Consider the following 25,149-nt stretch of genomic DNA (forward strand, 5'->3'; position numbering starts at 1 on the left):
AACGGAAATGTTCAGCATCCAGGGCAAAGGATCCGCTTAATTAAGGATTTTCATGAGTGCTAAGAAGTGAAATGCCATGGTTATGTGTATGCTCGTGAGATGTTTTTGATTAATTTTTTACGTTGTTGATGAATAGACGTATATAGTGGGATTCTATGTTACGTTTTTTTCGGTTGTCTTACTTGTCCTTATTCATATCTGTCCATGGTCATAGAATGATAACAAAAAAAAAAAAACACAGGGAAATATTTTGACTGGGCTCGAGCTGTTCTCATTGTTTTCTCTGATGACCATGGAGCCATTTTAGTGTTTGTTGAGGAGTTTCGAACTAACGCGATTATTCCTCTTTAACTCACTCTATTTTTCTTTTTACATTTCCAGGAAAAAGGATGACAGAAAAAGAATTTTCTAAAATAATTTCTCGACTCAAACTGCGTGTCTTATCTGGCTGTGAGTTTATTTGATGGTGCTCAAATGATGTGATCCTAAGCTAGCCCAAGATGACACTTGAGATGTTTTAGAGATTTTATTGAGATGCTACAGGTTGGAGATTCTGATATATGGACATACTCTTTGATGTTCAAACTATTCTATCTTGTTATTTATATAATTATGAATGATACATTCTCAGAATTAAAGAGTTGAAATTGTCCCGAAAGCAGGAATTTACTTTTGAGAAAACTACAAATGACCGATAATATGAGTTTTGCATAAATTACGACGGCATGCATTATAGATGTCATTTTTCAAAAGTATTTTACGCTGTTTACGGGGATCGTTGTTAGTGATTATGCCATCCCATCGTGCTGAAGTATTATATTTTCCTTGAACTTCAGGAAATAGATAGTTGCTCGTTCTTATTGAATTCGCAATGTGTTCCATCGATCGACTTGTCAATGTAATTAAGAAGAATAATAATCTATTCTTCCTTCCAATTCCACAAATTAGTGTTGTCTTCTGGCTAGTGTGCCGAAAAGAAGGTCCACAGTTCTAATTTTTATACGAGAAGTTCTAATTTTTGGACCACATAACTTAATCAAATAGTCATGCTGCATTTTAATTCCGTGATATCAATATATATACTACGTCTCCGTCTTATGGTTTGAAACTGCAGAAACACCTTCAAGGAGATTATACCAATTAAAGTTCCAGAATTTACTAGCTAGATGCCCCAATCATACATTTTGCAATTTTGCCATTTTCTGATTTTTCTTGATTCAGAAACCATTCTGACCAGTTTCAACTAGGTAGGTGGACAACCCTAACTGTTGAATCAATCCTAAATATCTACATGGACAATTATATGACTGTCAATTATAAAATTCTGCTAAAGAAATCGAATTTCAACCTGCCCAAGAAATCTATATATTTTCACGTAGAAGAACATGTTCGAGGGATAATTCGGAGCATGAAAGAAACTGACAATAACAAAATAATTGCATAGCATGAAATTACTGAGGGATGGCTTTTTTAATTGAGAAAATTGACGTCTACAAGTGGCAATTGAGAAATATCTTTTTTTTTTTGAGGATGAGACTTCAGCAAATCATCACTCCAACAATTCTCGCTTACTATTTTTTTTTTTTAATTCTGGCAGGAGAAATATACATATACCTTGAACTAAAAGATGCTACAGCATGTCATTAGACAATCTTCATTTTTCCTTCCTTTTTTTTGTTTGTTTGTTTTTACATTTTTTTTCTCTGCATGGAGGTCACGATCGAGGAACTGTACTTACTCAAAACACTTTAATTTACTCCTCTTTGCTTGATTGATATAATTCTATCCCGTCCCAACCGTAGAATTAAGACTTTATTTACTACACTTTGCTTGATTGAAGCGTACACTCGTGTTTAATCTTCTAGGGACATGGAGATCATGAATTTGTAGTTTCTCTATAAAAAGCAAGTTAACTTGGTTGACTTGCTGGTTGGATTATTGATCATAGTCTGGCTTCTGTTGTACTAAGGGCTTGTTTAATAACTAAAATCAAGTTCTGAAATTAATTTTTCAGAACTTTATTCAATTCAACTTGTTTAGTAAATGCAATTCAAATTGACTTAATTAATTAAGTACAAAGTGTTACAGGTGAAGTCTTAATGAATTAACTAGAAAATTTTTACTTATTTATGATTTAATTCGCTTAGCTCAGGGACATTTTTTAATATGTGCAGCGGTGACCTTGAAGTTTTTCGACTGTTCAGTTTCATCCATTTTTTTTCCTCAGAATCCTAGAGAAAGAGAGAGGGGGAATGGTGATTACGAGAAGGGGTAGTGGTGGGGCCACCACCGCCCTGATCGAGGTGGCCGACAACATCATAGGCCACCAATGACCTCTCCTGGGAGGTGGTGGCTGAGATCGGGGCCACCACCGCACCTTAGGAATAGAGGGTTGAGCCCCCTTCTCTCTTTGAATTGAGGTTGTCGATGACCTCTGACGTCGCCGACGACCTCGATTAGGCCGGTGGTGTTCGGTGATGCCAATCTAATCACCAGCGACCTTGATTAGAGTGCCCCCCGTTCATTTCCTATAGAGGTTGGGAGGTTGGGGAGGTAACATGCAACTTTTTAAAGGTCAAATGGCAAAACTTGTCGAGTCTCAAAGGCCAGGGAGCAAACTGCTTTTATCCCATTTTCTAAATATATCATGACCTCTGGAAAATATCATAGAAATGCACGATATTTGCATTTTTTCCTAAATATTGTATGACCTTTGAAAAATAACATAGAAAGGTATGACATGTGGGTTTAGTTGTGATTCTAGCACCACGTCAATTATTCCGTCAAATGTAATGGTAAGAGCTAACGAAAAGCTAATTGTGCCACGTGGCACAACTTGATTGGACGAGTGCGTACTACATGTTTTTATTCAATTAAAAATAATTTAAAATTTCTAAGAAAAAGAAAAATAAATTTTAAAATAAAAGAGCGAAATCGGAGGAAAGGGGGAAGGGGCCGGCAGTAATGGCCACACTGGCGACCACCACCCCCTCCCCAAAAGCATAGGTAGCCAGCAGCCCGGATTGAGCTGGCAGTGGCCGTAATTGGGGCCCAAAATTTACGAGCTAGATGCTCCATTTATACAATATTCTACAATTATGCCATTTTCTGATTTTTCTAGTTTAAGAAACTTGAATTCTGATCAGTCCAATTACCGGCCGGTGGGTGGATAACCCAACTGATGAATCCATCCTAAACATCTATGCGGACAATTATGACTGTCAATTACAGGACATCTGCTAAAAAAATTGAATTTCGACCTGTTCAGTAACTCGATTTATTTTCACATAGAAGAAAATGTTTCAGGGATAATTCCAAGGATGAAAGAAACTGAAAGACAAAACATCAAATAGCGTGAAATTATTGGGGGTGACTTTTTCAATTGAGAAAATTGTAGAGAGTGAGGAAACTATCGTCTAAAAGTGCCATTAACAATTGACATAACCTGAGAAAAATATCTTTAACTAAAAGATGTCATAGAAAGTCTTTGAACAATCTTCATTTTAATTTTGTTCTTTTTTTTTGGTTCATTTTTACATTATTTTCTCTACTCGGAGGTCACGCTCGAGTAACTCTAGTTAATTACTGAGACTCTTTTAATTTCATGCTGTATGATATAAGTCCATCATGTCCCGACCTCAGAGCTAAGCCTTTTGGCGTAATATTTAATCCGTTTTGCTTAATTTGAGCGGTAAACGGATGTTTAATCCTTTAGAGACATGGAGCAGTGGTGGCTTCATTGCTCCCGTGCTAGATTTACTAAAAAAAAAATTACTTTTAGTTTGTAATGAAATTGTAATTTTCCTTCCCCTAACGCTAAAATTTGATAATTTATTAATTAAAAGTAAATTAAAATAAAATAAAACGAAGAAGTTATGCGTGTGCCCAAAAAATCTTGTCTGTTTATTAAAAGGTAAATTTCAAGTCAGTGAAGAACTTTTTACAATGTTGTCTACTAGCTATGAACCGTCCAAGATGTCCGCAATTCCCATGTTGGACCACATAACCTATCAGAAAGCCAAGGAGATCTGTTGCTCCACGTCATATAGTCATATAGATGTATCTAGCTCTCGATGCTATTGCTCAATTGCAGTAATGTCTTCCAAGAAGATCAAATAACTCCCATTCCAGAATTCCCAACTATGAGTTCTTCCAGGTAGATCATACATCGGCCTGATGTACTTGTTTTGAAAGACCTGAATTTCGACCGATCTATTAATGCTGGAGTGTGGAGAACCAAAAGAATGAGTCCATAAGGAAAGGTCTCTCCCATGCACAGTGACCATGGAACCCACCCATTTCATGATGTCTTAGTCCACTGGTCCTATATCAGTGTTGCCTCGGTACAGATCATCCCACATGGAAAATGACCCAGAAGAAACTTCTCAATAATACATGTTAGAGAAATTCTTGGAATAGCAATCAACAACATATTGTTTGTCTTCTTCTCTGCTCGAGTCCTTTCCACAGCTCGGAGGCCGGTTCCTACATCGATGTCGCAATGTATGGTCTTTGAATAGTTTCAATTGTGGATTCAGCCGAATAGTCCTCATGAGTCTTTAGAATCTCTCTTCGTATTATTCATACGACTGTCAGCACCCATTTTGGTCCACCGGCTCCAACGGGGGACTTCCGACCAAAGCTCGGGACATTATTCACCATCGGGAAACCGGAGGCAAATGGGCGGGCATAGAGTCCTGGATCGCGGAAGAAAAGCATGGTCCACCGAGGAAGGCGGAGGAGAGCCATCAGAAGAACAGACAAACAAGGAATCCCGAAAACGACGGAGCTGGCACTGTGGCACTATTCATCACCGAATCACTGAAGCACCGAAAGGTGCCCAATATGGGACTCTAAAAATCTCTCTTAGTGCCAAAGTGACCAACGACACGTCCGAGCGCATTCCCAAGGCATGCCACATAAGCCGGGACACCCCGATCTCTCACGGACGCCTTTTCTGACAGAGCTCTCGGGGCCCGCTCCACTGACAAGCAGACGGCCCCCTAAAACGGGCCTACAGGCACCCAGGGACCATCAAGGCCATGGGACAAGTTTCAGACGACCATTCGGAACTCTACAGGGCTCCCCGAGGGACGTTTCAGTGGTAGCAAACACCCCCGACAAACCTTCGGGGCACATTCACGGAAAACAGAGACCGCAGCGATTCCCGAACACCTCGAGACATTCAGGGAACACTGAGAAAATCCCGGTCACAAGTCCCTAGGCCTCCCCGGGCTAACGGTCCTCGGCCGAGGGTGACGAGCCAACGATCCCCCACGGGGCAGAAGGGTCACCGAAAACGAATGTCAAGGTGCACAAGGAGCAATCGGGGACCGAAGGGCACTAAACTCCACTCCGAACGTCCAAACAGGGCAAAACCGACTCTCGGGACGTCGAGTCACCCGAACGTTCGTTCACACGATGTATGGCGATATTAGGCTCATTCAAATCCTCGTCGTTCAAGCATTCCAAATCTATAAATTAATCGGACATCGGAGATCGGACGCGCATTCAATCAAGTTTCGAGCTTTTCCCGGCTTTTCTCTTAGTCAAATGGGACCCATAGCTCAGCCAAACCAAGCCTCCAAGCCGCGGCTCAACCCCAAGCCACGGCTCAATCCCTAAGCCACGGCTCAATTCGGTGGCTCAAACTCAAGAAGCTCCCTCCACCACACAAATTCAAATATCTCTTACACCTTCTTACACATATCTCCCATCCATCACTTCCCATCACTTCTCCTCTTGCTTCCCCCACACTCTAAGTGACATTTCCCCATCCTAACCCCTCTCCAAAATTTCGGCAGCCCCATAAACCCCCCCAAAATCACACTTAATTTCACTAATTTTGCATCATTAGCCTTCTTATATAAGCCTCTTGGGTCATTAATTTAATCACAACTCAACTTCTATCATCTCTCTAGCTTTCTCACTCTAGGAAACCCTCTCCAAGCCCTCTCAACTTCAGCATTTTTTCAGAAATCGCATAGCCTCACCTCAGCCCGGTTACAAGGCAAAATTGTCCGAAAACTCAACCGTTTTCCGGCGACCGCCACCCAACCTAAGCCAACTTCGACCAAACTTCATATCCCACATGCAGGGGCGAAGCCAGGAAATTATGTCAGGGGGGGGCAAAATATAAAACGAAAATAGACGCATATATGAAACTGTATCAAATGTATATTAACGATAGAGATATACGAAATTCATTAAATTATAAACTAAATAATTACAAATGTCCCTTTCGAGGTCTCATAACTTGAAAGCTATTCAAGATTCTTTCATTGTCAATGTTACAAAAAATATCTTTCTCAATATAAGTTATTAAACAATCGTTCATCCAAGAGTCTCCCATCTTATTACGGAGGCGGTTCTTCACAATTTTCATCGCTGAAAAAATTCTCTCCACCGATGCGGTAGCAACTGGTAATATCAACGCCAACTTCATAAGTAAGTAAACCAGTGGATAGACAATATGCCTTCTTGTGGCAACCAACTTCTGAGAAAGATCTCCGATATTTTCTAGGTTTAAGAACTCTTCATGAGATCTCATATCAAGAATGTAAGTCTCAAGTTGATTGTCAAGCAACTGAATATCAACCTCAGAGAACTCCGAAGGATAAAAGCGAGCAAGTTGAATCAATTTTGACTTATCAAAAGAGGCAAAAGAATCATTTGGGCTTAAGCAAGCCACACAAAGAAGCAAATTTGTGTACACCTCATTGAAGCGACTGTTGAGTTCTTGAAGTTGCCAATCGATCACACTGTTAAAAAGCTCACACCGGAAATAACTCAAGTTTGTTAAGGCTTCACCTTTCCGCCGCGATCGTCTTGGAGCCACATACATTTCATTCATATTTATGATATCAATGTCATTTCTGTCAGAAAATATAGATACTTCGCTTATCAAAGAGTCCCATCCTTCATCCCGCATATCTTGCAAACGTTGCTTTGCCACTTCAATCAAAACCATAGCATTCACAATATCTTGATCTCTCCTTTGCAATGCCAGAGACAACTCATTCGTGATTCCCAAAATAGTTTTCATCATGTGCAAGATGAACACAAATTCAAAAGTTGGCATAACACTCAATAAGGAAAATGCTTCACCTCTTTGATCTGCAGTTGAGCCATCTTTCTCAATGATTTGGAGAACTTCAATAACCGATGAGAACATGACAGTCAAACTTATCAATGACCTATAATGAGATCCCCAACGTGTATTACCTCCTCTTTGAAGACTTCTCTCTTGATTTGAACCCTTGCCCATTGAGAATTCACCAGTTTCAAATGCTTCCAAGACTCTGTTTTGTTGCTTCTCTCGAAGAAGATCTCTACGCTTGCATGAAGCTCCAACAAGAGTAGTTATACTAGCCACTGAGTTGAAAAATGCAGCAACTTGTGATTTTTTTTTTGCCACGGCAACAAGAGCTAGTTGAAGTTGATGAGCAAAACAATGAACATAATAAGCAGAAGAATTCTCTTGCATGATCAAAGTTTTGAGTCCATTAAATTCCCCTCGCATGTTACTTGCCCCATCATAGCCTTGCCCCCGCACTTTAGACAAGCTCAAATTATGCTTCAAAAAAAGAAGCTGAATAGCCGCTTTTAGTGAGGAAGCGGTGGTGTCACTAACATGAACAATGCCAAGAAAACGCTCAACAACACACCCTTCTGAATTGACAAATCTTAGAGCAACTGCCATTTGTTCCTTGACCGAAACATCACGAGATTCATCGAGTAAAATAGCAAAGAATTCATCCCCTAGCTCATGAAGAATAGTATTAGTGGTCTCCATAGCGCAAGCACGGATAAGATCCTTCTGAATATCTGGGGATATCATTTTCATATTTCCTGGAGCATTATTCAAGACAACATTTTTTATAGCATCGTTGTGATTAGCAACAAAATAGAGGAGCTGAAGAAAGTTGCCTTGATTATGCGATTCTTCTGTTTCATTATGCCCACGAAATGCCAAGCCTTGAGATAGAAGAAAACGAATGCAGTCAAGTGAAGCAGTCAGACGAAGTCGATAATCTGTACGTGCTTGCTCTGATTGCTTCTCAAAAGCAAATTGTATATGTTGTTGTTGATTCATCAAATCTTCGCATCTTCTCCAAGTTTTGTTATGGGCACTATCCGGACCTCCAACATGCTCATTGAATTTTTCTTTTTTCTTCCAATTTGTATATCCTTCCGACACAAATACTTCACCACTTGCTTGCGCTCCAATATCCGGCCTATAAAGATAGCAACACAAACAAAAGGAGGCATCTTTCGCAATACTATATTCTAGCCAATTTTTATGCTCCTCAAACCATTTTGGAATAAAGCGCCGGAATATATTCCCAAATTTCTTCTGAGGAAAATCATGTCCTTGCGGTTGACATGGACCCTGTTGCAAATAATGCCTTCTAATTCTATCGCGAACATTAGGATGATAATCGGAAATTTTCTTCCTTAGCCCGGGATCCGAAGGGAGATCTTCCAAATTGATTTCCACACGTCTTCTTTTTGAGCAATCATTATTCGCTCTGGTCGTTGATGTTTCTTCTATAGTTGATTTCTTCTTTATGAGATACTTATCCATATCTACATAAGAAAAAAAAATCAATCTAAATAGAGCACCCAAAAAAATTCAATCTTTACTCTTATACGGTATGAGAATTAAGAGAAGCGGAGATAATTATGCTCCACGTCTGAACTCTAAAATTTCAAACATGAATTAAGTGATATCAAACATACCAATACATAATAGTAATAAAGTAAAATAGTGCAATTTGAATCACATTTTATAACCAAATCATAGCTCTCAAATTCTCAATACTTATGTAATGACTCAATGATTCAAGACACTTAGACACCGCTTATCACGAGGCAAAATCTATAGCTGAAATTGCGAACATTCTGCCAAGAAGAATAGTTTATACTTGTGTTGAAAAATTCACTCCATGTTGAAAATAGGATTCCACAGTCTAGGTATGCTGATAAGAATGATGACTCGTGTATCTCAGCCGCGAAATTCGACAAACAATTTTCAATTATTATCTTCGAGATAATAAACAGAATCTAAGCCTTGTCCACTATAGAGCAAAAGACTATATACAATAAGTATATTAACTGTGCATCAACGGGGCAAACAATGGAAGTATTATTGATTGAAAGGCATGACGCCATCAGTTAGTTTCATTGCCTAACAAGGTCCGCAAAGTATAAGATTGAGTGCATTGATTCTTAGAGATAGAGGGAAGCGTGTGCAAGAGAGACAAACCTTAACAGCATCAACGAGATCCCTAATTGGTTCATGCTCGTGGGCCCAGGGCTTTTTAAAGTGCTGTAAGGATTCCTTGCGAGAACTAACAATCAATCCCTGTAAAAAAAACAGAAAGATATAATCAAGCATGTGTAGCATGATTAGCATCGATTGCAGAAGAAATGCTGATCAAAACAATGAACTAAAAAACCATTACAATCCAAAACTGTCAAAAGGATATTTTCGCATGCATGATCAATTTGCACCGCAGGAGGTTAAGGATTCAGGCATGTGTAGCATCGATTGCAGAAGAAATGCTGATCAAAACAATGAACTAAAAAACCAGAAAATGGATCAGTAGATTGGTTACCCTTCGGCGATTGGCAAAGGTCTTCGATCAAGTCCCCAAGCTCCTTGCGACTTGCGAGCTGATTCTCTTCCAAACATGAAGCCGTACCTCCACAAAAAACACAAAAGAAATACTCAGTGAGAGGTTATTGCAGAGGGTACAGGAGATATCGAGAGAGAGGGAGACAGTTTGTAGGGCATGGACCTCTGATTGCGTGTGTTGGCGTAAGGATCCGAAAGAAGCAAAGATCGAAAGCAGAGAGGAGAAGGTGGATGAGTTGACGTTGCGTTTGTAGGACTGCAAAGCATGGCCATCTTCCACCTGCTACGGTGCTACTACTGCTACCTGCAGAAGAAACTGAAACCGAAAGGGACAGGAAGGAAAAAGAAAAGAAAAGAAAAGAAACGAGTTGGTAAGGGGAATATTTTAATATGTGGTGGGGGATTTGGGAGAATCTAGGGGGAGTTGGTCAGGGGGGGCAAAAGAAAAGAAATGTATTGGTGAGGAAAATATTTTAACGTGTGGTGGAGGATTTGGGAGAATCTCAAGGGGGGCAATTGCCCCCCCGGGATCACATTGGCTCCGCCCCTGCCCACATGTATTCGACCTCCCGAGTCCATTTCCGGTGTTAGTTTTGCGATTTGAAGCTCCCAGCAGCCCGAACCAGCTCTGTCCAGAACCGGGTTCCGTAGGTATTTTCACGGCTTCTCGGGCTTCCCGGGCTTCCCGGACATTTCCACTACCTCACGACTATGGCGAGTCGTGCCATCATTTCCTAGGGGTTCCTCATGACCCTCACTCTCCCCCGTGACAAGGTGGTCGCATGCCGAGAGCCGCTCAACCGCGCACCACCGCCGTTTCTCTCTTTTCTCCCTTCACATATTTTTTCCAGTTTTTACCGGTATTCTTTGCATCTCTCAGGAAAATCAACATGTCTAATCTTCACGAAACCACTGCAGGCATGATCCTCAGTCAGTTAGGAGTCCAATGCCACCGATCTTGCACCAAAAGGCCACCGGGAGCCTCCCGTAGAGTCGTTTCTTCATCGGGTGCCAGTCGGGTTTGTTCCTCTGGTCGTCTTTTCTAACCCGAACTTCGCAAGAACGCACAGGTCAGCTCGGGTTGAATCTCGCTACGAGCCACCTATCACCGTGTTCCTCACTCAGTTAGGAGTCCAATGCCACCGACCTTGCATCAAAAGACCACCGGGAACCTCCTGTAGAGCCTTTTCTTTGCCGGGTGCCAGTCGGGTCTGTTTGTCCCGACTGGATCTGTTTTTTTTTACTAACCCGACTTTGTTTTTGATTTCCGGAAAATCTACGCATGCTCTCCTTCCGAAACCACCGTAGGCATGATCCTCAGTGAGTTAGGAGTCCAATGCCACTGACCTTGCAGCAAAATACCACCGGGAGCCTCCGGGACAGCCATTTCTTTCTGACCTGCCCAGTCGGGTCAGTTCCGCCCAGTCGGTTCTGTTTTCTGCTAGCTAACCCGACTTTGTTTTCGATTTCCAGAAAATCTACGCATACTCTCCTTCCGAAACCACCACAGGCGCGATCCTTAGTCTCTTGGGAATCCAACGCAACTGGCCCCGCGCGAAAATTTCATCCCGATCAACCGGTACAGCCCCGACAAGCCGGACTGCCAGTCGGGTCTGTCGCCGACCCGACTTCACTGACTCGGGTCTGTTCGTTCCAGGGGGCAGAATCGACTTCCCGAAGCCGTTTTTCCGACTTTCCTCGACTTTTCCCGCATCCCGGGGATAGGTATAATCATTCCCGACTTAGAGAAGTTAGGAATTTTACGTTTTCTTTGCGTTGTGGGGAGATAAGGAGGTCCATGACCGATTCGAATGCAAGTTCATGTTTTTATGTGTCTTTTACATCGTATTATGCATGTATTCATTGTATATAGTGCTAGCATGTCGGGAAATAGTTTGAATCGGAGTCGAGGAGACCTCGTTGGCTCGAGCAAGCCAAAGGAACCTCTCGGCCTCACCCCAATGGAGGTGGCCGAGAGCCCCTCTTGGCTTCCTCGGGCCATGGATGGCCTCCTTTCCCCGACTCAAGTCGTTTCCCGAGTTTTTACATTTTTCGCTTTCCATGAGTCGGTGCCGTTTTATCGATTCCTCTAAATATCGTGTTTGTACTTGTTTGTATGCTTAATTGCGTTCCTAAGATCATGGCGGCACAGGCTATGTAAAAAATGTACGTTATCATCGTGTTTGATGTTTTATGCATGCAAGAAACGGTCAAAACCGATTCTTGGAATTGATTGTAATCACAATTTTCATTTAATCGTTGGTTTCATGTTAATTCATGTGCTAGATACGTTAATATCGAACAATCATTTCATTGATCCATAACAATTGAGGTTTGAGGTCTCAATCATTAAACCAATCCCACAAACGGGTCAAACGGGACGTATCATTCGGCTAATTAAAACACTTGGACTAAACAATTGGGCAAATTGATTATTAATTCATAAACGCATCAATGATTTACGGAACGGCGAGAATGCCCTTTTCCATTAAAAGCTCACAATTTCAAAACACCGAGACACGTAACACGAATAGAATAGACGTCTAACAAGTACTCGCGTGCTATGACTCGAGTCCGGGCCCGATTTGAGGCGGCTCGAGTCAAGACGCGCGAGTCCTTCTTGGACTTCTTCGTGTGACGCGATCTCCAATTTATACAAGAACATTGCAATTTTATCATCCAAGGGCATAATCGTCATTCCGTGATTCACCGATACCCTAGGCGTTAGGGAGTTGGAAACACTTCGATCTATGAAAGAAAAGGGCAACCCGTTCGGGTGCGAGTTTCATTCGCACGGCCCATTCCGTTCACTTTCGGTATTTCTATCTTCCTATAGTAGATTCGGTGGTGAACATTTTATTTCAGTTACAAAACACGAAAAACTGGATTAATCATGCATTTGGCTTAATCAAATATTAGATAATGGATAAGCGGAATGATAGATTCCAACCTAGAGTCAAAACACGAGTTTGGCTAATTCGGTGAAATCGCAGTGTCACCTCACTGAATAAGAGTCTTAAAACAAACACACACGTGTAATTGGCTTAGAACCCTATTCTAATCCACCATCTATGTTTGCCTAGGTTAGATACATTGTTTGCTAATCAACCCCGGTTAATAACTGATTAAATCACGTACATTCGGCCTAATACACAACTCGTCTGTATTCACCGATACTTATCAGTTGTTGTCTGTATTTCATCAGTTTTATCAGTTTTCTTCTGTTTTATTCTTGCTTTTGCTGATTTGTCACGATCGGGCCCGAGCCCATAGGTTACGTGTTACACGGGGTCCAACGCCCCAAACCACCGAACACGAGGTCCAACGCCTCCTAATTCACCGAGCGCGTGCAACCTGAGTGCGGAATGGGATCTAGCCTCGATTCACCGTTACACTCCGAACACGGCCTATGTGGAAGACAATTTGGATTGGGCATGTGAAACGGATCTAGATATCACTCGGGAGCTCGATCGGCCCAACGGTTACAGTGGGAATCAACCGATTCTCCTGCAAACCGTTGGATCGATCGGACCCGACCCCCGGCTCCTTGAGCCCGCGTTGCCTTAATTCACTTATCGGTTATTCAAAATACACGGTGAGCCGGAGCGGAATAGTGGCCCAATGCAAACCGATCGGGATCCATTTACTTATTCGGTTATACTTTGTAATTGTTCGAGAGAACATTGTGAGGATTCTATTTGTATGTTCATTCATCTCCTTGTAAGGATCCCCGATCGGTGAGCGAGAGGTCCGAGTGCTGGATCGGTTAAGTTGGTCTATCGCCACCAAAGTAAGCTTGGATACTCGTGGTTTCGGTTCACGCAGGGAATCGACCATCACGGTTCGATGAACTGTAACGCTAAGATAGTGAACCGACTCCTCGATGCACAAGCCTACTCATCTTTCGAACTCTTGGCCCAACTTGATCAATTCATCGAATTTACGGTGTCAAAACGGGCGAGTCGAGCGCAACTCTAAATCACGCGGTAAATAAACAAAATGGCAAGCCTAGCAAGCTAGAGTACCGAAAGGGCGTGCGGGATATAGGCCCGCACGTAATAGAACCCCCGAATTCGGAATTTCCGGTTCCGTACGACCATTGCCTTAGCATTTAGGTGTACCCCGTACCCCTAGACCCGGGCGACTCAACGGCCCTCGACCTACGGGTCGTAAACAGTAAGTGGCGACTCCTTCTCACGCGTGTCCGTCGCGCATCCCCACGGGAAGGTGGATACTCCCAAGCCGCGTTGCATAGGCTCCGCGCATGCGTGCCCCGACGAGATGAAATTCGGGTGCGCACAACGACAATATGATCAAAGATGCAATTTAATTTGCACAGCTCAGCTTGATTCATGCAATGCGTAGGGATGTACTAAATCTACGAGTTTCCAAAATCCCGAGGGACATATTTATCGATGCTCTTAACGAGCCTTCCTATAAGCTCCTGAGAAGATTCTCCGGAAAAAGCAGGCAGTTGACCTTGTTGACTTACTCTTAGTATCTGATGGCCACCCTCTAGTCCATGGGTCAGAAGCCTATGGTGAACACAAACATACGTTCTGGTAAGAGTGGTTATTTACTCAAATTTTCTGGGAGGCCTCACAGATCGATTTCCAATATGTAATAGATCCATCTACGATAAACCTATTCTTGCTGTGCTTGCGAGAGTTTGCAATTTATAGCTCCGGTTGATTTTATATGTAGTAACATTTCAATGTCTGTACTGGTAAAGATCCCACAGTTAATATCCAATGAAAATCCTTATACTACGACAATAAATATATGCATATTTAAGAAAGATATGGTTTTCTTCTCGTCTTTACACCTTTCTTATTGAAGTAAAATTGACTGGATCATTCTGACATAACAATGATCCATGGTAACCTAATTGCACTCTGATTTTATAGAATCTTGACTGGTTCAGCTAGTCGAGAGCTGAGATTGATCACTTCAAGAGGCAACGGGAGACTGTAATCGTGATCCCTTTGTAGTAGACTATGACAAATGTAGTAATCGGAAAATCAATTATTGCCCTAACTCTTGCGAGATCATTATGGCAGCTTCCACTGCATAAACAGAAGAAACACAATCAAATTTATTATGGCAGGTTTTAGACCTCCGCATTCGATGCTACATTCATGTCTTTTATCTCCACACTAGTACGCATATAATTGTGGATTAATTGGGTCATCTAGGTACAGGAGCTTGGCTTGGTGCACTGCTTTTCACCATATTAGTAGTATTACGGTCGTTCTACTGAACCATTGATGAAAGAAGAGAAATTGGGTTCCCATAGTCCAAGTTGCCTGGTCCATATATATGATACTTTATGATAAACCAGCTTATTTATCAGCTTGGAGAGAATGAAAGGGCGGTCTAATATCATAGAAGTCTTGGATCAGAATCAACTTAGCACATTTATCAATCCAGGAGGTCTATTGTGGAACAACAATCTCATATTAAATTATCTACTTAGCATTATTCTTCCCCTGAAGTTTCCGGGAATAAGTAGTTGATTTCCGACCTCTCGCTTATTAATCCAGGGAAGTCTATTGTGGAACAACAAATCTCATATTAAATTATCTACTTAGCGTTATTCTTCCCCTGAAGTTTCCGGGAATAAGTAGTTGATTGTTCCGACCTTTCGTTTATTACTTTAAGGAGATTGATCTCTTTTTTGTCCCAATCGGTTGACTTGCTCGTTGGATTACTAATCAAATTTTGGCTTCTGCTGGACTAAGTCATCAGCTCAGACTTATACATGTACCCTTATATATGTGCACACTCGAGTCAGAATTGGCCACAGCCATCCTTGCTTTCTTCAACCAAAAATGAACCAAGTAGCCGGAGCAGAGATGATTCCGAAACTCATGTTTCAGATTCTTTTGCTTCTTGGCTCCATAAAAGCTCAGGGGCAGGCTGCCACTGATCAGCTTGCTAAGCCTGGCTGCCAGCAAAAATGTGGGAATGTTACCATTCCTTTCCCCTTTGGAATTGGACCAGCCGGTTGTTTTCTCGATGACTGGTATGAGGTTGCTTGCCCAAATGGCACAAACACTCCCAGACTCAAAAAACTCAACTTGCAGGTGCTGAATATCACCCTTCCAGACTTCTATGGACCAGGGGGTGATGCCATGATCACAGTCAGTTTCCCAGTAATCTACTCCAGAGACTACTCCAAAAACCAAACTCATGAATCGGTCATGCTGGAAGGAAGCTCATTCATGATCGCTCAGGACAGGAACATCTTTGCTGCAGTGGGGTGTAGCGACGTTGCCCTTATCGAGAACACCAAGTCTGCGGTTGTTGGATGTAAGCTGTCAGAGTGCAGCTCAAGAACCAATGGCACAAGCATCAGCCCCAATAGTGATTGCTCGGGTTTGGGTTGCTGTCAAACAACGACAATGTTTGGACTGCAGTCCTTCAATGTGAGTTTTCAAAAAGACGAAGCTGCCTCTGGAGCTGTGGAGGGATGCAGTTATGCAGCTTTGGTCAATCGATCTGAGTTTTCTCCTTCTCGCATGCATGCTTTGGAACAGGAAGGATATGTGCCGGCAGTGCTACAATGGGGCGTGGCAAACACTACACACTTTGGAATTAATCTCCTGGGTCATACTAGTCGCGAGAATCACTATTCCTGCTCAAATATAAGCATGTCTGACAATGATCCAATTATGCCGTTCATGCAGTGTTCCTGTGACTATGGCTATGCTGGTAACGCCTACCTGGACAATGGATGTCAAGGTAATGTGCATAAGTTTCTCTTAATCTATTAGTAGGTATGATTAGGCAACACAGTTCCTCTAAAATTATATGATGAGTTCCTTCCTTCTTCTGCCCTTTTCCTTTTGTCAATCAAATGTACAAATCCCTTTTACCCGAGGTATCCTTGTAGTTCCCTTATTCTGTGAGGAGCGAAGAGTACTAATAAGTGAAAATAACCTTATTTTATTAAGTCAAGTTTTGTCACTTATTCATTAAGTGGTTTTTGACTTAATGATTAAGTAGTTTAGACCATCATCTCTTATGTGTCCCCCTTTCCCCATTCATTTTCTCTTAAAGCTAACTTTGCAATACTTATAAACACTTATTTAATTAAATTGAAACAAACACATGCTTACTTTATTCCCGTCACCAGCCCTCTCGATTCCACTTCATTTACTCTTCTTGATTCTTCCTCAAGTCATCGCCCCGATCTCTCTCCATACCCTTCTCTGTTTTCTCACATTCTTTTCATCGCCCCGAGATCTCGATCACATTCTTGCTTAGTCTCAGGCGAGCTGCCGCCTCGAGCACTACGTCGCTCACACCGTCTCTCTCTCTCTCTCTCTCTCTCTCTTTCTCACTCTTTTCCTCTCCTTCTATCTCTATCCAATTGGACAGACCTCAAACCAAATAATAATAAAAATTAAAAAAGAAAAGGCAAAGAGTTTATTGAGGCAGCGGGAAGGGAGTTGATGGGGAAATTAATAAAATCCATGGTTTGGGCTGGGCTCATGGCCCATACTAACTTCACAAGTCCATGATTCTATAATTTATGTATCGGTGTGTGAAAAGATTTACCGATTTCACAATATTATAAAATTATTTATTATGGAAATCATCCTCATTTCTTGTGGTTTATGAAAGTTTCCTCTTTATATTAATTTTATTTGATCTATAATACTTATACTGAATAACTCCTGTGATGTAACTTTTAACTTCCAAAAATACCCTTAGCAAAATATTTACAATTAATAGCAACCATCATGGAATACTATAGTAATTTTATGTGAAAATTTATCTATATTTTCTCTCCACCACTCCCTCTCTCATCTCTCCTCATTTCTCCGCCACTCTTTCTTTTATTCCTTTTTTTTTTAGATTTTATGTTTTTTCTTCAACGATATATCTATTTTATTTTGATAAAATACTTGATAAAGTCGAAGATCTATCGAGTTTACAATATCAGATTTTATCTAAGAATAAATTTTATATTATCAATATATATGTCATTTTGTTTATGTTGTAAATTGTCCGTGCATAGCAGTGATTATCTCTAGTGTAATATATTCAAAAAATTATTTGATAAATAAAATATATAATCTGCTCAATATGGTTGCGATTACTTAATGGGTCTACTTAATTGCAACTCCTTTTATCCAATTTAAGTTAAAAATTGAACTGTGTAACGCTGGTATCCCTCGAGGCATGTCCTACCGGAGGATTCCCTTATAGATGAAGTTAATATATATATATATATATTGAATATATAATAATATGAATATGTATATATATATATCTAAGAATATATAATAATATCTATATCTATACTACTATGAAAGTGAGCAAAAAAAAAACTTTGTTTAACATTCCTATTCCAATAATACCCATCGTAAATAATTTATAATAAAAAAAATAGGAGCATTGGATCAGAAAAAAGTTGGAGATAAAATTATCTTTTTATATATTTCTACACCATTTTCACACTCTCCCTCACTAAATGCAAATATAAGCTTTTTTTAAACACGATATTAAATTATCATTGATAATATGATTATTATTATGATTATTATTATTATTATTATTATTATTATTATTTGTGTAAATTTTAGAAACCCTTTTTTGATAAAGTTTTTTACTATCCTTTATTATAAAGAGTATAATGGAATTTACTGAAGCTAGAAGAAAATGAAATAAAATGGCACTGTAAATCAATAACGAGATTTTGTTCGAAATCTTTCAATCTCAATCAGGACATGTTTCCTTAAATTTAATAAATCTGTGTATAGTGCGGGTATACTTCTAATATATATCTAAGTGAAAAAAAAAAGCTTCTGGTGAAATTACTCAATACAAGTTATCCATTCTATATTTTCTCTACATGTATATTACTACTCATATTCATAATAGTAATTTCAACTAACGATATATTTCTTGTGATTCTGACATCTTAATTTCCTCAGATAAAACTTTTACTTGTCTTACTGTGTATATATTATGCATATCTCTCCCCGACTCAAATTGATTTTTCTATTCAATTATCAATGAGTATTTTTTTTATTTTTCCTTTTTGTTCTTTTTATATTTGTACTGTAAACTTTCTTTTACATTTGTTTTTTGATATATGACTTCGATGGCTTCGTATATAAGGTTGGTTTGAAATAATTTGTTATACTTGATGATATACTAAGTTTTTGTGTCTCTAGTCGCTTTTGAGATGCTGCAATAGCTTATCGTTGAATAATTTAGGACCAACAATTAGAGTAGGATTGAAAGATTATTTGGTGGGGCTGCGATGACCAAGTTGGGCTAAAGTTTCTGCAATGTATGGCGAAAGGAACATTCCATGGCGGTTAGGTTCCCTTAGTTGGGGCAACCACAGCGGGCTAATAACCCAACCTAGCCTTTTTATTCAGCGAAAAAAAAGGATTGAAAGATTATTTGGTACTATGAACATTAGGAGTAACGAACTCTTTAGCTATTAAGGTTCCGTAATATAATTAAGTTGTGGTTATCTCTTTTATTTTTTTTTCTATTAGTTGTGTTTATTATATTATTATGCACAGTAATTGGATCTCTATTAGTTTCTTCTTTCTTTTTAAACATAGATAATTCAACTTTCACATAAATAAATATTTATTCCTCTATATGTACCTATTCATAACATTATTAATTACTAAAAATAATTGCACATTTCATCTACCCGTTTGCTTGCACAACGTGTGGGGTTCTCATCTAGCTAGTGACTATTACATTAACTAGATGAGAACCCATGCGTTACGCAGGAATGATTAATAATTTTTTGATAGAAAGTAATATTTTAAATTAAATATATTATGAATTGAATGAGTTAATTGGAGGATTACTGATCTTCCATCCAAAAATAGATAGTATATTTTCTAAATATGAGTTGATGTACATATAGAAAGCATTTAGGTCATATACACATGAAATATCTTTCCTAAATATTAAAGGAATACATACTATTTAAGATAATTATGTTAGGAGAGCAAAACGATCAGTAAGTGAACATTTCTCATAAATGGAATTACTGTGTAATTTTCATGTATAACCAACCAGTGGTGAAAATAAAATATATCTTGCAAGATAATAGTTTGAATATTTATCTAATAAATAGTATCTAGTATAAGATTAAAAAAAATACGAAGAATAATATTAAAAATTAACCGTGTAAGATTATATTAACACAAAGTTTATATTGTACATCAATTTTTATTGAAACTTCATAGAAAAAGAATTATTGGCGACTAAAACAGTTCAAAAACACAAAATTTATAACGGGGAGTGATGGAAGTGACTTAAATTCTATCACATATTTCTTCGTTCAAAGAATTTTATAGAGAAATCAATATATTTAAATATAAATCTTGTAGCTACAACTAAAATAAATCATAAAACTGTATAAATTAGGTAAAAATAGTTAATGTTTGAGAGAAATATTCTTAAAAATAAAAGAAATTTGAAAAGATAATGCTAACTCCATCAATCTTCCCAAAGTATAGGTTTGACCATAGTTTGTTCACCAAACAGTATAAAAACTAACCATACTAATTTCAATCAGACAAAATATATTATCCGTAAAAAATTTAAACCTACTTAAAACTACTCTTTAACAATATGCTAACACTCATCAAAATAAAATTAATAAGATTGTGTATAATAAATAACCAATAAAGTTTGAAAGGTAGAGAGGAACCTTTGTGTAGAGTTTGATACCACTTGTTGGGAAAGGATCATCGAGTATCTACACACAGCGAGTTAATCTTTCTCACCTTGTGTGATCAAAATAGGATCTCAGGAAAATAGACAAACACCGATATTTTTAACGTGGAAAACCCAAAGTGGGAAAAACTACGGGACCAACTCCTAATCAACTTCATTAAAATAATGTTGGTTACACATAGCTTTTCATCAAGGACAAACCCTTGGATCCAAACTCAAGAGGCACACTCTTTTGGATCACAAAAAAAGAAATTTGTCACCCAAAAAGAGCGGTTCACAAACTCAGCCAAAACAACACCTATAAAGCTCAAACTAAAATTTTAACGGTTCAAAACCTAGCCCCATAAGTTGTGAGGCCATTGCCAAAATTTCATCTCAACAGGAGTTCGATTGATATCCCGATCGAGGCTTGATCTTGTGCTGGTCGGAGTTCCTCTATTGTTTGACATATGATTTTCTCCTCTATTCTTTCTGTCTGCCGCTGCTCTGTTCTGCTTGGCTGGTTTAAGCTTGTGCATATTAGCTTATGGCGCTTGCACATATAATACTCCTCCAAATTCTCAAATTCTTTACTGAGAATGCAAATATATACTGATATAACGTAAACGATGTAAATGCAAATATATACTGATATAACGTAAACGATGTAACCAATAAAACTTTTAAGGCATATATGCATATGGCCAAGTAAATTATTTGTATGTCCTTATTGGGCTATATTCCATTGTATATAATTTATATCTATATATTCTATTGCATATTTTCTTCCCTCGTGTATACAATCTATATATTCTATTATATAATTAATTAATAAAATTTACGACGATATGTATATATTTCCTTACTATATGATGATGACGTGTTAAAGTGAGAGAGCTCCATTTTTATTTTTATTTTTGATGAAGTGAGGACGTGAGAATTCGGCTTGGGCTTTCTTTTCTTATATACTAGATGAAGGCCTGCGAGTTGCATGGGAAATATTTCTAATTTTCTCAATTAAAATAATCATGTTATAATGTCATATTGATGGTAATTATATTACATTGTCATAATTTAGTTTGTGTTAGGGAGTATTACCTTTAGTTTGCCAAAGTGAAAACAAATAAGTTTAATATAGGTTGATTGTCCTTCTGTTCCATGTTGAAATCACATAATCTAAAATATTATTTTAGAAAAGCAAAATAATTGGAAAGTATATATTTGAATTGAAAAAAAAGAAGAAACAAAATTTAAGATATTAGCTTTGGAAAATAAAACATATTCAAAATATTTTATAACTTGCAGTTGGATATATTTATATAATTATTATATATTATAAAAAAATAAAAAGAAGAAATGATATTTATTTATATTTAATATTTAATGGATAATGTATATTTGACATTGTATATCTTTAACTTCATAATTATCAAATCTCGATTTCTCGGATATGATGTCTAGCGCAAAATAAAATTTTTCGAAACTACACGATATCCAATAAGACAAAAATAATCATCAATTCAAAATATCAAAAATAAATATTTCAATATATTTATATAGTATCTCATTATTATTAGAAAATTATTTGTGAAATAGTTAAATATTAAAATAAGGAATTTTTTATTCTTAATGAATAAAAATGAAATAATTATATAAAAATAATTATTTCGGACAAAATAATAAAAAATAAACTATGTCTAACTGGTCATATAATATTTTCTCCATGTAATATAGTTATCAATATCGTAACAAAAATCCTAATGAAAATTTGAATTGTTGACCAAAACTCCTAAGAAATATATACAAAAAAAAATCGGATCATCTCTTATATAAATTGTTAATTATAATTAAATAAGGAAACTTTTTGTATATATTTTGTTGAGCTATATGCATACAATTCATATATTCTATTATTACATAATTAATTAATCAAATTTTAAAAAATCGATATGAGAATGTTTCTTTCCTTTATAAGAATATAATAATTTTCTTAATGTAAATCAATGATGTAGCAACGTAAGAGAGCTCTGATTTTTATTTTTGATGATGTGGTGGTGTTAGAATTCAACTTGGGTTTTGTTTTCATATATATATATATATATATTGATATATAGATATAGAATAGTTATGCAGCCCGTGCATTGCACATAATAGAACGTGATCCTTTTTTTTGTCAATTTTATAATTTATGTCATATGCATGAATGTTTTAAACTATCATAAATCATAATTTACAATCAATTATGTACTGCCGTTAATTGAATTTCACCATCGAACTAAGTTTATTATATATATCATGAGCATGTTTTAAGCTTCCTTTATTGGGTAACGTCTAATTAAATTTCTTTCAACAATATTTTAGGTTCTTGCATAGGTTACCTCTTTTGATCATCAACATATGATTATTTCCTCTTTCTGGGTAACTTCTAACCAAATTTCCTTTCACAACGTTTGCCTCAGGCTCGCGGCACAGGATTGATCTCAGATACATAACAGCATTCATATATATTGCACTTCTAATAGGTGAAGGGGATCAACATTCTTAACTTTGAATTTACATATTCATTACAATAATACGTTTGATGCTGACACACCACCTTTTCAATGGTTATATAGGTATTGTAGGTATTGCAGCGTGCCTTGTTTCCTCGGGTTGGCTGTGCAGTTCAATGAAAAGGAGAAGGAAGGTCAAGGAAAGAGAGAACTTCTTCAGGAAAAGGCTGCGAAATGGAGGTCCGGTGTTGAAGCAACAATTATCTTCACCCAGCGAAAACATAGAGAGGAGCAAATTGTTCAAGTCGGTGGAGCTGGCCAAGGCTACAAACCAATTCAACGAGGACCGCGTACTCGGTCGGGGAGGCCAGGTATTAAATTTTCATTTAATTTATACGGATTTGGGCCCATTTCCACCTCGAGCTAATAAATGGTGGTACCCAAACCTCATATAAATCAATGGATTTTGATTCCTCTTTTCGATTTGGGATTAATATCCTCAACACCCGCCCTCACGTGCAACGTGTGGTCTATTTTTGACTACACGTTGTCACGTGCCCTTAAACACCTGCCCTCAACAATTGACCTCGAGCCGGACTCTTCTTCCGTGCTCAGGCGAAGGGGGACTAACACGAGGAGCACTTTGGCTGCACTTGACATACTGGGCCTAGCGTGGTGTGGGTGCGCACACGCGCGTAGGCACGAATACGCGTAACCTAGGCTCTGATACCATATTAAATTTCCATTTGATTTATACGGACTTTGGCCCATTTCCACTTAAAAGCTCAAGCTAATAAGTGGTGGTACCCAAGTCTCATATAAACTAATGAATTTTGATTCCTCTTTTATATTTGGGATTAATATCCTCAACGCCAGGAACTGTTTACAAGGGAATGCTAGCCAACGGAAAAATTGTTGCAGTGAAGAAATCTAAAGTTATAGATGACCACTACATCGAACAGTTCATAAATGAAGTCATCATCCTCTCGCAAATAAATCACAGGAACGTGATTAAACTGTTGGGATGTTGTCTCGATACAGAAGCTCCTCTTCTAGTATATGAATTTGTCCCCAATGGAACTCTCTACGATTATCTCCATGATCCAAATGCAGAGTTCCCAATTTCATGGGGCGTGCGCTTTCAAATTGCTAGTGAAGTCGCAGGAGCTCTTTTCTATCTGCACTCTGCTGCAACTGTGCCCATCTACCATCGCGACGTAAAAACGAGGAACATACTCTTGGATGAGAAATATCAGGCCAAACTAGCAGATTTTGGAACGTCAATCTCAGTTGGCCTCGACCAGACGCATGTTTCCACATTGGTACGGGGAACCTTCGGGTACTTGGATCCAGAGTACTTCGAGTCGAGCCAATATACTGATAAGAGCGACGTTTATAGCTTTGGAGTTGTCCTTGTTGAGCTATTAACTGGACAAAAGCCTATCTCGTCACTGAGGGCACTCGAGGGAAGAAGCTTAGCAACCAATTTCATCCTCTCGATGCAACACGGTAACCTGTCTGATATTCTTGATGAGCAAGTGTTGGAGCAAGCTCCTAAGGAAGAGGTTGAAGCAGTTGCCGACCTTGCCAGAAGATGTTTAAACTCGTCTGGAAATCAAAGACCTACAATGAAAGAAGTAGCAGTGCAGTTGGAGGGCATAAGGAAGGTGTCACATCCTCTCAAAATCAAGCAAACTGAAAATGCCATGGAGTTTGTCTTGTCTGATCGAGCAACAGAGAGAAGCGACGGTCTCTTCACATCATCATGCTTCGAACTAATTGCTACTGACACTTCAATGACATCAGATGTTCACCCTCTGAGATACGGCGAAACTTGGTGAACGAGTGCAAGAGGCTGCTGTGTTATTCTGCATATGTTTGTGTGACAGTCGATATTTAGTATGGTGTGTAATTGCGACTCAATTTATGGTGAATTTAGAAAATCAGGGAAATCCTAGGGTGCAATTATTTGTTTTCTACATGCCAAGATCATGAATAAAGAACTGCGTCTACTCTCCAACCTTATATTTAATTAGTTTGCTTTAATCTCTCCAAGAAAGTGTGAACCGGAACAGCTTGAAGGCTAGACAAGAGCATGGAATTAAATAAAGGAGTGTCGAGGCCGCTACGGCCTCTATGTAATGGTATCGATGGCCACCGATACCAGTACGGGCTGATATTGCGGTGAGTTTTTCTTCCTATGTTGTAGCGCCCGCTATTAGCGGCTGTAACGGCCAAAATAGCGGCCGTAGCGGCTGTTACAGCCGATTCAAGGGTTTTACAAAGGAGGAAGGAGAAGGGAAGGAGAAAGAA

General features: G+C 38.7%; 2 protein-coding genes across 2 annotated transcripts; one reads left to right on the forward strand and one right to left on the reverse strand.

The window, feature by feature from the left end:
* Nucleotides 1–6,226: 6,226 nt before the first annotated feature.
* Nucleotides 6,227–9,999, reverse strand: LOC116193539 (zinc finger MYM-type protein 1). Its single transcript, XM_031522282.1, has 3 exons — nt 9,621–9,999; nt 9,269–9,367; nt 6,227–8,589 (listed from the first exon to the last, which is right to left on the reverse strand). Exon 3 carries the CDS (start codon nt 8,585–8,587, stop codon nt 6,227–6,229), a length of 2,361 nt encoding a protein of 786 aa, XP_031378142.1. The 5' UTR covers nt 8,588–8,589; nt 9,269–9,367; nt 9,621–9,999.
* A 5,420-nt stretch (nt 10,000–15,419) lies between these two features.
* LOC116193542 (wall-associated receptor kinase-like 1) lies at nt 15,420–25,115 on the forward strand. The gene is made up of 4 exons (XM_031522285.1): nt 15,420–16,384; nt 22,804–22,866; nt 22,960–23,206; nt 23,711–25,115. The coding sequence occupies exons 1-4, from the start codon at nt 15,472–15,474 to the stop codon at nt 24,675–24,677; spliced, it is 2,190 nt and encodes a 729-aa protein (XP_031378145.1). The 5' UTR covers nt 15,420–15,471; the 3' UTR covers nt 24,678–25,115.
* Nucleotides 25,116–25,149: the final 34 nt, after the last annotated feature.

This window comes from Punica granatum, chromosome 2 (assembly GCF_007655135.1).
Source record: "Punica granatum isolate Tunisia-2019 chromosome 2, ASM765513v2, whole genome shotgun sequence".
NCBI lineage: Eukaryota > Viridiplantae > Streptophyta > Magnoliopsida > Myrtales > Lythraceae > Punica > Punica granatum.